Here is a 13561-nt window from a genome sequence, read left to right on the forward strand (position 1 = left end):
GAAGGCACATATTTTTAAACCAATCAGTTTTTGTTTTATCACCAATCCCTAATCCTCTAATATTGAGAGATAGTATCTTCATTGAAAACGATTATTAAATAACTCGAAAGGGTGCAAACCTGATTAAGTAGATGTCTTTTTGGCAAGTCCCAAAATAGTACCTACCTCTTCACAGTTTAACGAGATCTCAGACAGTGATTTTGAGCTTTTTGTCCTGCTACAATTCGAAGCTGTAGATTTGGGTTTACGATTATTTGTTTGCAATCTGGCTTTGGCTTTGAAGTTTAAGATCTTTGAAGAAGAGTTCCATCTCCTAAGCTTTGACCATGTGGTGGATCCTGAGACAGAAGAGGAAGGGTGTTCATGAGAGAGTTTCCTTTTCTTTGAAGCGATTTGCGATTTTGCTTGGTGTGATAGGAGGCAGGGTTAGGACAATTGTTTGAAGAGGCCGGAACACGAATTTTAGAGAATTTCCTGTTTACTTCTGGTTTATTGCTCTTCGAATTTGGGTGACTCGAGAGGAAAACAAAAGGTTTGTTTGATTTTGCTTGCGAAGGGAGGGGTTCTTTTCCAGGTTTAGAAGTGTTGCACTCTAGTTTGGGCTCGTTTACATGATTTGATAATATGTGAGTAAAACAAGGGTTTGCAAGGCCCAATAAAGTTTCTATGGGTTGATATATGGGTAGTGGGGTGGTATGGGAAAGTGGGGTGTTTTGGCTTGTTGGGCTGCTTGAAGGGGTTAATGGGCTGGAACGAAATAAAGAGTTTGTTTCAGGAATGGGCTTTGAAGTATCACACTGGTATGTTTGTGGATTAGGGCTAGATAGGTTATCACCCGAATTTGGTAGTCCCGAAGTGGAATTATTACTGTTAATCTCCTCACATGTTTTTTCTTTGGTAGTTGCAATGGGATTTAATTCGCTAGTCTTTGGAACCTGTTCAGATTCATTGACTTGGGAGGGGTTACCGTTAGGGGTTTGTGTATTTCCAAGATTGTAATTAATGCGGCTGTTGGTTGCTGACGTGTCCGAGGATTCACATATATCGGAATGTTTTTTCGGTGGGATTTCCGGTGGGGTTTGGTGAGCGGTATCGCCGTGGTTATGGCCAGGTGGGTTTTCTTCATCATCTGATTATTGTTTAGAACGATTGTCTTCCGATTGGACGTCAGAATCACTATTATTTTCGGAGAATCCTTCACCAGACTCTGCCTCTTCCATCTCAATTTCAACTATACCTTTAACTTCTTCAGTTTTTGCTTAACTCTTACTTCTATTATTGTATTCAACATTTCTCCCCATAATTTTACCAGAACTTTTGCAACTACAAGATTTTGGTTTCCCTGTAGTTCACAATTTTGACATTCATAAACCTTGCCATACCATCCTGCAATTTTTTTAAAATTTTTTTCTGTCCAACAGGAGAGTGGAACACCTTTAATATAGAGCCATGTAAGTCTTGAAGTTTGTATGCAATTATTTTCCAACTTTCTGACATTCTGTAACCAATTCCTTATGACATGATCCTTTGAAGTAAGAATGTTCGAGACCGTTGCAGGGTTGTCAAAAGTAAGGCAAAGTTCCGTGCCCCCCAGGTATTTTATGTTAAAATCCGACAGCCCTTCAGCCGAGCAAAGTGATGGGAATTGTTCAATTAGGTCAATATCAATGATTTCTCCAACTATGGCGTTGCTTAATTTCATAATATTTGATTCATCTTCATCGATGCTAAGTGATCTAGGTTTGTTTACAGCTGACTCATTTAGAGGTTTGTTCATAACAGCATCCGTGAAATTCCTATCATCACGAAAAGCGTTATTATGAGGTTGGTTGTGATGAGTAGAATTTTTTTCTTTGAATTGCTGCTGGTTGTTTGAAGGGTGTGGGGAGTGAGGTTTGGGGTTTTGTTTTTGCAGTTCAGGAACAAACTTTCTTGAGTTGTTTTTTTGTTGATTAGGTAAGGGGTTCTTTCTGTCATAGGCATGATACGCTCATAGCCAGTTTCCTTTGATAAATATTGTATTGAGCCTGCCAATGAGATAGCTTGAGTCTTGTATTCCTTCGAATCAAACAAATCCAAAGCTTTTACCGTTTCTTAGGACCTTGTTTTTTGGCATGTAGAGATCAATTATAGATCCGTATCTTTTGAAAAAAGCTCTTAAGTCAATATCAGACCAATCCTCCGGGTGGTTGAAGAACATAATGGATGTGGTGTGGTTGTTCTTTGTTTGGTGTTGGAGGGAGATATTGTTCGGGAAAGTAGCATGTTGATTGTAGGGTGAGGTTGTAGTTGCAGGTATTTGGTATGGGTACTTACCATAGTTCCTTACCATTTGGCGGAGTCTTTCAGTAAATGATTTTTGTTTGCGTTGAACCTTTACCCATACTCCCTCTTCAGGTTTGTTTTTGTTGTGCTCTTTTGGAGGATAGGTGGTTTTTGGGGTGAAAGTTGAAGGGAGTTTTCATGATCAAGGATTGTAAAGATTGATTGATTAGATTTAAGTTTGTTAATTGTAAGAAAAAGTTTTTGTTGCCGGAAAAGTTTAATCGGAAAAAACCATAATTAGTTGCCATAAAAAGAGAGGATATATCTGATATACATGATTACATGATACGTATGGATATAAGATTGGAATACAATAATACAACATAACTAACGTCTCTCTTCTAACATTTTTTTTTGTTCTCTCTCTTCTAACGTCTCTCTTTCTCTCTGTCTTGCTCCACCCCAAAAAGCAAACAACCACCTATTACATTTGAACTTAAATTGCTCTTAGCTTGGATCAAATTAGAAGCCGTCACCGGCACCATCAAAATCGCAGCAATTTACCGAACCTGAGAGTATAACTTTTGCCGGCAAACCTCTCACAACGCGCCACCACGCGCCGCCCACAGGTCGCCGGAATAGTTCCCGGTCACTTTTTTTTTCCTCGCAGGTAATATAACGGAGCCGGTAACAAAAGTCCTCGCGATCCAGAAACCTAGCTAAGTCGCTGTTTGCTGCTACCTCTTTGCCGTCGGGAGCCGCTGCTGCCGGAACTCCTTCATCCTTATAAGGCTGTGACGACCGGGAAATTTCCGACCAAATTTAAACTTAATCTTTATATGTTTCCGACACGATAAGCAAAAGTCTGTAATGTTGAGTCTCAAAATTTTTGAACTGTTTTCATACAAGCATTTAACATTCGACCATTCCCGACGATTCACAAACTTGTACTTGTAAATAAATAAGTGTATATATATATATATATATATATATATATATATATATATATATATATATATATATATATATATATATATATATATAATGTAATATATATAAAATGTATAAGTATCAAATATTTAAATAATGTTATCATATAATGAATGACATAATTACATAATTAATAGATTGTAATATTAATATATTAAATGTAGTTACAAGTTAAAAATATAAATGTTATACTAATATTATTATTACTTTCATTATTAATATAAAAATCAGTATTAGCTATTTTATTATTTTCAATATAAAATATATGAAAGTTAACACATGTAATTTGTTATATGATTATTAATACTAAAAATTATCAATTTTATTCCAAAATTATTATTATTATTATTATTATTATTATTATTTCTATTACTTTTAATCATTATTCTTATTAGTATTACTTGGATATTATTATTAATATACCTAATTATTGGGTAATACAAATTATATATAGTAATTAAATATAGATACAAAGATATGTATAGACAGATATATATACTGATTATACAGGTACACTATAGAAATCAGTATTATTGTATATACGAATTCAAAATCCAAATCTGTTACACATCTCAATCTAACTATATTTGATTATGATTGTTGTCTCCAATTTTGTACCAGATCAAATGCAATCACAGATACACAACAAAAGAAATTTGATAGAATCAAAACCAGATATAATGATTCAGTAAGATACAAAGATTTTGCTAGATATTAAATAGATGAAGAATCAAATTCAGTTAGGCATCAACATCAATCTTCTTGATATTTTATTTTTACTCGTCCTTCCTGTCTTCAACTTGTTACCCGTTCAAATTAACTTCTCAATACAAACAAGATGATCAAATCAAGTTGTCAGAGACCAATAGTAAATCGTACGAACCTGTTGACAATCACAATCTGCTTTTAATTATTTTCAATTTCTTCCTGAGCGAATATTTCATGTCGATCACAAATCTGCGACGAAACAAACTATAATCGAATCTTGTGCTGTATATATTGTACGAATCTGTTACACTTCATTTTCTACTTTATACATTTTTGTTTGTTCCTTTTGGAGTTGATTTTTCATATCGTTAACACGAGCATTATAAAATACCACGATCAATACCCAAGTCATCATCTTAAATTACCTTCGGTTCCTTGCTTCTTCTTCATTAAACCGTCATCTATATCTCCTCCCTTGAAGAATCTTGATGCTATTGTTGTTTTCTATCGACACACACAAACACAAACATACCACCTACGAACTACAATCGAATACCATGAACAACTACAAACCACCTTCACACCATGAAATCATTATATATATAAATACAAACATATACACATTAGATATATACATTTACATACCTTCACAACCCATCGTGAAACCACTGCTTTTAACTATCCGTTTCCTGATTCTGTTGATCATTAGCTGCTATTACTTCCTGTTATTGCAGCCTTCACCATCATAACCATGCTATGAACACCATTGAATAAAAACGTCGCTACTATTGATAATTTCTTTCTTTTGTCGGGCATTTTAATCAATTGAAATGGGTGGTATATGTTCTTTATTTAAAAGCTTGTCAACATGATATTATATATCATTACAGCATCCATGTGGCACAAATTGAAACTAAATGGCAGACAAAAGGAGCCACTTTAAAAACATGGGGAGATATTGATTATTAGCCACCGAAAATTTTGGTCATTTTTGTCGAGTTTCTTGTGGGAAAATCAAAGAAGATCACGAATACTTTTGAGGTAATAATGAGCTGTAAAGTTGGCTTGTTTCCATCCAACAAATAAGAGATTTTGCTTTTCCTTATGTGTTGGCCACTACTACTTTATGAGTACGGCCAAATTATTTATATATTTGTTTTGCTGTGATCGGGATTGACAGGAAAAGAAGGCAAGAAACCACAAAACTTTATGTTGAACATGGGCCGTGACATGTAGTGTTATTGAACTACTTTTATGTTTACGCCCCACTGTAAAAGAAACCCAAACCCCGCAAATCTACTTTTGATCAGACTGTTATGATTTTTTTTTGTTGGTGACGGTTTTGAAACATAAATGATAAAATGAGCACGAAACCGAAACCCACCTTGTTGGAAAGCCAACCACACATTCTCCTACAAGTCATCATCACCATCGTACCTGGTTGCTTGTTGTTTTTGTATGACACCAAAACACAACCACATTATCTTCTTTGTCCTTATTTTCGAATACCACCTTCAACAAATCATCACCCCAGGATACATATTAGTGTTGATTAATGGCTTCTATTTTTATGGTTTTTCGAACATCATCATAGTGCTTCCAGTTTCTTGCTATGGTTAATAATTATTTGTCCACGAACTAAAACCCTTTCACATCGACATTTTTTCTTTACTGTTGCTACATGCGTTGTCTGTTGCAGCTGCTATACTTGTTTCTTTATTTCCTTCTTTTGCCAACAAATACCAATCAATAACCCACTTGGTTCTAAAAGAAAAAGGAAGCCGATTTAAATAATTATGTGGACCTCATGTTCTTGGCCGACATATTCATAGCAATTAGTCACTTGATTTATTAAAGTGTTTACATGAAAGAAGATGACAAGTGGATGAGGATTGCGTTATTTTTTTTTCCTGCTGCTATCGGTTAAAAAAAAGAGAGGAAGTAAAAGCCGAATGTTTTGTTTGTGGGCAGAGACTTTATTTTTCAGTTGGGTCGAGTATTGCATTGTTGGACCGAGTTAATCATGAAATAAAATAAGAGTTCACTATAATTATTTTAAGATGATGGTTAAAAAGATTTGAACTGCGAGTTAATACAGAAAGGAATAAACAGATAGAGGGTTAAGGGTGTTGACTAGTTAGCGAGAGTTCGCGAGTTCAAGCCCGGGCTGCGACGTTATTTTTTTTGGAAGCTAGTTCTTTAAGGTAGTATACTTATTATTCTTACTATTATTATTTTTATTATTATTAATATAGGTATTATTATTATTAACATTAATATTATTATCATGATCATTATTATTTTTACTATTATTATTATTATTATTATTATTATTATTATTATTATTATTATTATTATTATTATTATTATTATTATTATTATTATTATTATTATTATTATTATTATTATAATTATTATTATTATTATTATTATTATTACAACTATATTATTATTATTATTATCATTATTTTTTTACTAATAATAACATTATTATTATTATTATAAATATTACTAAAAAATAATTTAAGTTTTAAATATATCTTGTATATAAAATATAACTATATTTTTAGGATCTTGAACTAAAAAAAATAGATATTATAAGTTAGATACAAACATTAGATATATAGAAGTATACATAATAAGTATACTACTTTTACTAATAAAATACTTTTTGTTCATTTACGTTTTAATATAACTCGAATTTATTAAAAATATTATCATATTAAAAATTATGAGTATTTAAAAATATTGATACTAAGTATTTATTCTAAATATATTAATAAAGTATATAAAATATTATAACCTAATGAAATATATAAAATAGAAATATTTAAGTAACTATAAATATTACATTTAATATCACAAGTATATTACTAATATAAAAATATATATTTATTTAAATATTATTATATGTGTTAATATGAATACTTGATATAGGTTCATGAATCCAAGGCCAACCTTGCATTGTTCAGTTTCGTCGTATGCATATTTTTACTACAAAATATCGTATTGTGAGCTCATTTGCTCCTTTTTACTCTTTACATTTTTGGGACTGAGAATACATGCGCTATTTTTACAACTGCTTTATTAAATACTTTTGAAATGTATTTTGAACTGCGAATACATGAAATGCTTTTATAAATGTTTGACGAGATAGACACAAGCAAAACATTCCTCGAATGAATAATGTGGATGTGATAATTGCCACCATTGAATTATGTGGACGTGATAATTGCCACCATTGATATGAATATTTTTCCCCTAATTATTATTGCTTGGTAACCTAAGAATTAGGGAACATCACTAATTTTGAGAATTAGTGCACGCCTAATTGACGCGAATTCTAAAGGTAGCTACCGGGTCTAACACCCCCACCCATAATGTTCACTAGACGGAAGGGCTAGTGGGCGTGGTGTTTAGTACTTCGAAGTTTATATGATTATTATACAGACGAAATGTTCTGTTTTGGGGATATTATTATGCGCATTATATGTTAAGGTCGGTTACCAAGCCAAGCAATGAAAGTAAAGTGAATGTTATGTATCGAGAGAATGATTTTTATACACAGGTTATGTGTATGTTATTTTTGTACACGGAATATGTGTACGGTTAATATGATTTATGAAAAATGGATTTCGTACACGAGAAATGTGTAATATATTTAAAAGATATCGCATGTACATTACAGGTGAGTATAGGATTCGGGCCCATTTGTACCATGCAGGATTTAAATCTTGTGGTCTATCAAAATAATGAATTTTATTGTTTTATGATAAATTTATGAACTCACCAACCTTTTGGTTAACACTTTAAAGCATTTTTATTCTCAGGTATGAAAGAAATCTTCCGCTGTGCATTTGCTCATATTACATGGAGTCGTTCATGGTATATAGAGGTCAGAACCTCGAAATGGGACCAACTGTTGAAGACTTCGTCCAGATGGATTAGGACGGGTCACTACAGGTGGTATCAGAGCGGTGGTCTTAGCGAACCAGGTCTTGCATTAGTGTGTCTAACTGATAGTTGTTTAGATGCGTTAGTAAGTCTGGACTTCGACCGTGTTTGCATGTCAAAAGTTTTGCTTATCGTTTCGTGTTGAAAATTACCTGCTTATCATCCTTAGGAAATTACCTGCTCATTATTCTTAGTCTAGACACATTTTACTGCATTGACTGCATGATTAGTGTATAGACAAAACTCATATCTTAGCGTATCTGCTAATTCATATCTTAGCGTATCTGTTACTGTAAAACTTTGCCTGACATATTCTGTAAATCCCCTCGTAATCTACGAAATCCTTTGTTCTATATATAGATATTCTATGTAATTAGAATACCATTCGATAGCCGGAACTCATTTCATATCAAAAATCCTTTATTCAATCGTACGAAATGGAACTCGTCACTAGTTCAAGTTCTTCAAAACCAGACAGCTATTCCAACATGGATGTTCACCTAAGCTCTGGAAGCAGCATCACTAAAATGAATCAACTAATCAGCCATCCCCAATTCATCTGATGGGTTCGTAGTCGACTTAATCAATGGAGGCGCGAAGAAGGCGATCCTATCCACCAACCAAATTGCCCTCTTGGCGAAAAACCTGAAGCACTTACCGGCGAACCTACCCGAAACACCATTTTCAGCCTCATTTCCAGAGTAGCTCGACACGATTATATTCTATCACAATTCTAAACCTTATTCATCCGCTCGTTCCGACCGGCAATCATCCCAGAATAATAGAAGAGGTCAACGAACTTCGCGCTTGATTAATCAATTTGGAGAATATGGTGCAAAACTTAACAGCTTCAGCAACATCTCCGGCACCAACAATACCACCAACATCCACACCAGTACCATCAACAATTCATGCCTCAACATCACATTCTATACCTTGAGCATAATCATCGTTCTACTTGACGATTATGTAATTTCTAATATTTTAGAGATTATGTACTCTAGTTCTAACCGTAAATCAGATGAGTTTAATATTATATTAACTCATTAAATCCACGATTATATCTGAAGGAAATATATATGTAAGTATATTTTTAAAAAAATTGTAATTAAAAATTCCTTTGTACAAACTGTTAATGATGAGAATATTTTAACGGGTAGGTAATACCCTAGAAATATTTAAATTTCACATTAATAAGTTACACTGTACATGCTTCAAATCCGATTCAACAATCATTTACTACCCTACTTACAACCACAGATATACGTATCCGTTCACCAAAGAATAACCATTTTTATTCAAATTTAATTTAATATTCCGATTTTGACCGATCAAAATCCAAGTCAAGATTTAATAGAAGACATCACTTTTAGATTCCTACATTTTTCAAAGCCATACTTTGAATTCAAAACTGTGCCAGATTCATTGGCGTGTTATTACCGAAAATAACTTTACAATACCTTTCCAAAATTAGCCAATTTTGTCACAGCTCCAGTAAATCAACTTCGACTTTCATTCGAATTAACCTTATTATAACTTTGATATATAAGTTTGCCACTTGATTTCATCCTAAACAATCATTCATATCTTGACGATTACCATCAGCGTTTAATCATATAAAAACACAATTCTCTTGAAACCACCTCGGATTGATAACCGATGATTCAGATATGGTAGCATTAAATGCAGAGGAAACAACAAAAGTGTAGATGATCTAAATGGCCAAGAGTTTGATGATAAAGAATGGAGTATTAGGAACGCTCGATAGAAAATTTGGTATTGAAAAATGAATTGAGCTATCCATGAAGGAGACCAAGGACTAATACAAGGACCAAACCCTATATTCAAAGAATCCAGGTAATTTCGGATCCGATGAAATCTTTAGAGAATATCTTGCTCCGTACCCATATTAAATCTTGTGGAAATTCTTACTTCATCAACCTTCGATCATAGAAATCCTGAAAATATCATCATAAATATCTTCGATATTTCTGAGGATATTTTCATAAATATTCTTGTCCGAAATTATTTATCTCTTCGTGCTATCTGTGTTACATCATAAAAGAAATTATATTAGTTTCTAAAATTCTAAAAAAAAAAATTGAGTTTGAATTATGAATGATTTTTGGAGAAGTGTTGAAAATTGAAGCATGAGTTAGTATAATATAATGCGCTTGGCCAACGTGGTTATATTACAGTAAGTCATGCTGAATTTCTAATGGAACGTGATAATAGTTCACATATCATACCGTCATCATGTGCCATGTTACATAACTCTTTCATTCTACTTAACCTTCGAACATATCAAGAAAATATATTCTTGATAGTTCTATCTTCCGTGGTTTCCGATAATCTACAAATCCAATCGTGCTATTACATTTCATTCCTGCTTAGCATCTTGATCATGTTCATCCGAACTTTAAACCTACAAAACTGAGACGTCTTGATCGGTTTACTTTAAGTCAGGAAGAAAACAGAAGCATGATGCTTCAAAATAGAAGGAAGTGGAGGAGTTGTGAAAATAATGGAATGGAAGAGATGAATTTATAGTGAAATATCAGACGTAGCAATCGAGGCAAATTAACGTATTTATTTAAAGAGGATCCTAATTTCCTTATTCACCGAAGAACAGAATCTTATTTAGATTTCAAAAATTATCTTTAAATTCCTTGAATTCCGAAAACCCACCGTAACTACGTCAAAAGTTAAAATCTCCATCTCAATCTTTTGTGACAGCTCCACTCGTACGCTTCACATAATTGAATTATTTTATCTACATCAATCAAAATGATAAAACTCTATTTATCAACTCATATTCGTCATGAAAACATTTTTATTGTTAGCTATGACAACCTCGATCAAATTTCGGGACGAAATTTCTTTAACGGGTAGGTACTGTGACGACCGGGAAATTTCTGACCAAATTTAAACTTAATCTTTATATGTTTCATACACGATAAGCAAAAGTCTGTAATGTTGAGTCTCAAAATTTTTGAACTGTTTTCATACAAGCATTTAACATTCGACCATTCCGACGATTCACAAACTTGTACTTGTAAATAAATAAGTATATATATATATATATATATATATATATATATATATATATATATATATATATATATATATATATATATATATATATATATATATATATATATATATATATATATATAAAATGTATAAGTATCAAATATTTAAATAATGTTATCATATAATGAATGACATAATTACATAATTAATAGATTGTAATATTAATATATTAAATGTAGTTACAAGTTAAAAATATAAATGTTATACTAATATTATTATTACTTTCATTATTAATATAAAAATCAGTATTAGCTATTTTATTATTTTCAATATAAAATAAATGAAAGTTAACACATGTAATTTTTTATATGATTATTAATACTAAAAATTATCATTTTTATTCCAAAATTATTATTATTGTTATTATTATTTCTATTAATTTTAATCATTATTCTTATTAGTATTACTTGGATATTATTATTAATATACCTAATTATTGGTTAATACAAATTATATATAGTAATGAAATATAGATACAAAGATATGTATAGACAGATATATATACTGATTATACAGGTACACTATAGAAATCAGTATTATTGTATATACGAATTCAAAATCCAAATCTGTTACACATCTCAATCTAACTATATTTGATTATGATTGTTGTCTCCAATTTTGTACCAGATCAAATGCAATCACAAATACACAACAAAAGAAATTTGATAGAATCAAAACCAGATATAATGATTCAGTAAGATACAAAGATTTTGCTTGATATTAAATAGATGAAGAATCGAATTCAGTTAGGCATCAACATCAATCTTCTTGATATTTTATTTTTACTCGTCCTTCCTATCTTCAACTTGTTACCCGTTCAAATTAACTTCTCAATACAAACAAGATGATCAAATCAAGTTGTCAGAGACCAATAGTAAATCGTACGAACCTGTTGACAATCACAATCTGCTTTTAATTATTTTCAATTTCTTCCTGAGCGAATATTTCATGTCGATCACAAATCTGCTACGAAACAAACTATAATCGAATCTTGTGCTGTATATATTGTACGAAACTGTTACACTTCATTTTCTACTTTATACATTTTTGTTTGTTCCTTTTGGAGTTGATTCTTCATATCGTTAACACGAGCATTATAAAATACCACGATCAATACCCAAGTCATCATCTTAAATTACCTTCGGTTCCTTGCTTCTTCTTCATTAAACCGTCATCTATATCTCCTCCCTTGAAGAATCTTGATGATATTGTTGTTTTCTATCGACACACATAAACACAAACATACCACCTACAAACTATAATCGAATACCATGAACAACTACAAACCACCTTCACACCATGAAATCATTATATATATAAATACAAACATATACACATTAGATATATACATTTACATACCTTCACAACCCATCGTGAAACCACTGCTTTTAACTATCCGTTTCCTAATTCTGTTGATCATTAGCTGCTATTACTTCCTGTTATTGCAGCCTTCACCATCATAACCATGCTATGAACACCATTGAATAAAAACGTCGCTACTATTGATAATTTCTTTCTTTTGTCGGGCATTTTAATCAATTGAAATGGGTGGTATATGTTCTTTATTTAAAAGCTTGTCAGCATGATATTATATATCATTACAGCATCCATGTGGCACAAATTGGAACTAAATGGCAGATAAAAGGAGCCACTTTAAAAACGTGGGGAGATATTGATTATTAGCCACCGAAAATTTTGGTCATTTTTGTCGAGTTTCTTGTGGGAAAATCAAATAAGATCACGAATACTTTTGAGGTAATAATGAGCTGTAAAGTTGGCTTGATTCCATCCAACAAATCAGAGATTTTGCTTTTCCTTATGTGTTGGCCACTACTACTTTATGAGTACGGCCAAATTCTTTATATATTTGTTTTGCTGTGATCGGGATTGACAGGAAAAGAAGGCAAGAAACCACAAAACTTTATGTTGAACATGCGCCATGACATGTAGTGTTATTGAACTACTTTTATGTTTACGCCCCACTTTAAAAGAAACCCAAACCCCGCAAATCTACTTTTGATCAGACTGTTATGATTTTTTTTGTTGGTGACAGTTTTGAAACATAAATGATAAAATGATCACGAAACCGAAACCCACCTTGTTGGAAAGCCAACCACACATTCTCCTACAAGTCATCATCACCATCGTACCCGGTTGCTTGTTGTTTTTGTATGACACCAAAACACAACCACATTATCTTCTTTGTCCTTATTTTCAAATACCACCTTCAACAAATCATCGCCCCAGGATACATATTAGTGTTGATTAATGGCTTCTATTTTTCTGGTTTTTCGAACATCATCATAGTGCTTCCGGTTTCTTGCTATGGTTAATAATTATTTGTCCACGAACTAAAACCCTTTCCACATCGACATTTTTTTCTTTACTGTTGCTACATGCGTTGTCTGTTGCAGCTGCTATACTTGTTTCTTTATTTCCTTCTTTTTCCAACAAATACCAATCAATAACCCACTTGGTTCTAAAAGAAAAAGGAAGCCGATTTAAATAATTTTGTGGACCTCATGTTCTTGGCCGACATATTCATAGCAAT

At 32.2% G+C, this 13561-nt stretch overlaps 1 protein-coding gene across 1 annotated transcript in view; it reads left to right on the forward strand.

The window, feature by feature from the left end:
- The first annotated feature begins 742 nt into the window (after window positions 1-742).
- LOC139849769 (uncharacterized) overlaps window positions 743-13561 on the forward strand; it is a 32286-nt gene continuing 19467 nt past the window's right edge. Inside the window, exons 1-2 of the mRNA XM_071839393.1 lie at window positions 743-800; window positions 902-975. Of these exons, the coding sequence (XP_071695494.1) occupies window positions 743-800; window positions 902-975 (132 nt within the window). The remainder of the gene's footprint in view (window positions 801-901; window positions 976-13561) is intronic.

The sequence above is a fragment of the Rutidosis leptorrhynchoides genome, chromosome 5, assembly GCF_046630445.1.
Source record: "Rutidosis leptorrhynchoides isolate AG116_Rl617_1_P2 chromosome 5, CSIRO_AGI_Rlap_v1, whole genome shotgun sequence".
Taxonomy (NCBI): Eukaryota; Viridiplantae; Streptophyta; class Magnoliopsida; order Asterales; family Asteraceae; genus Rutidosis; species Rutidosis leptorrhynchoides.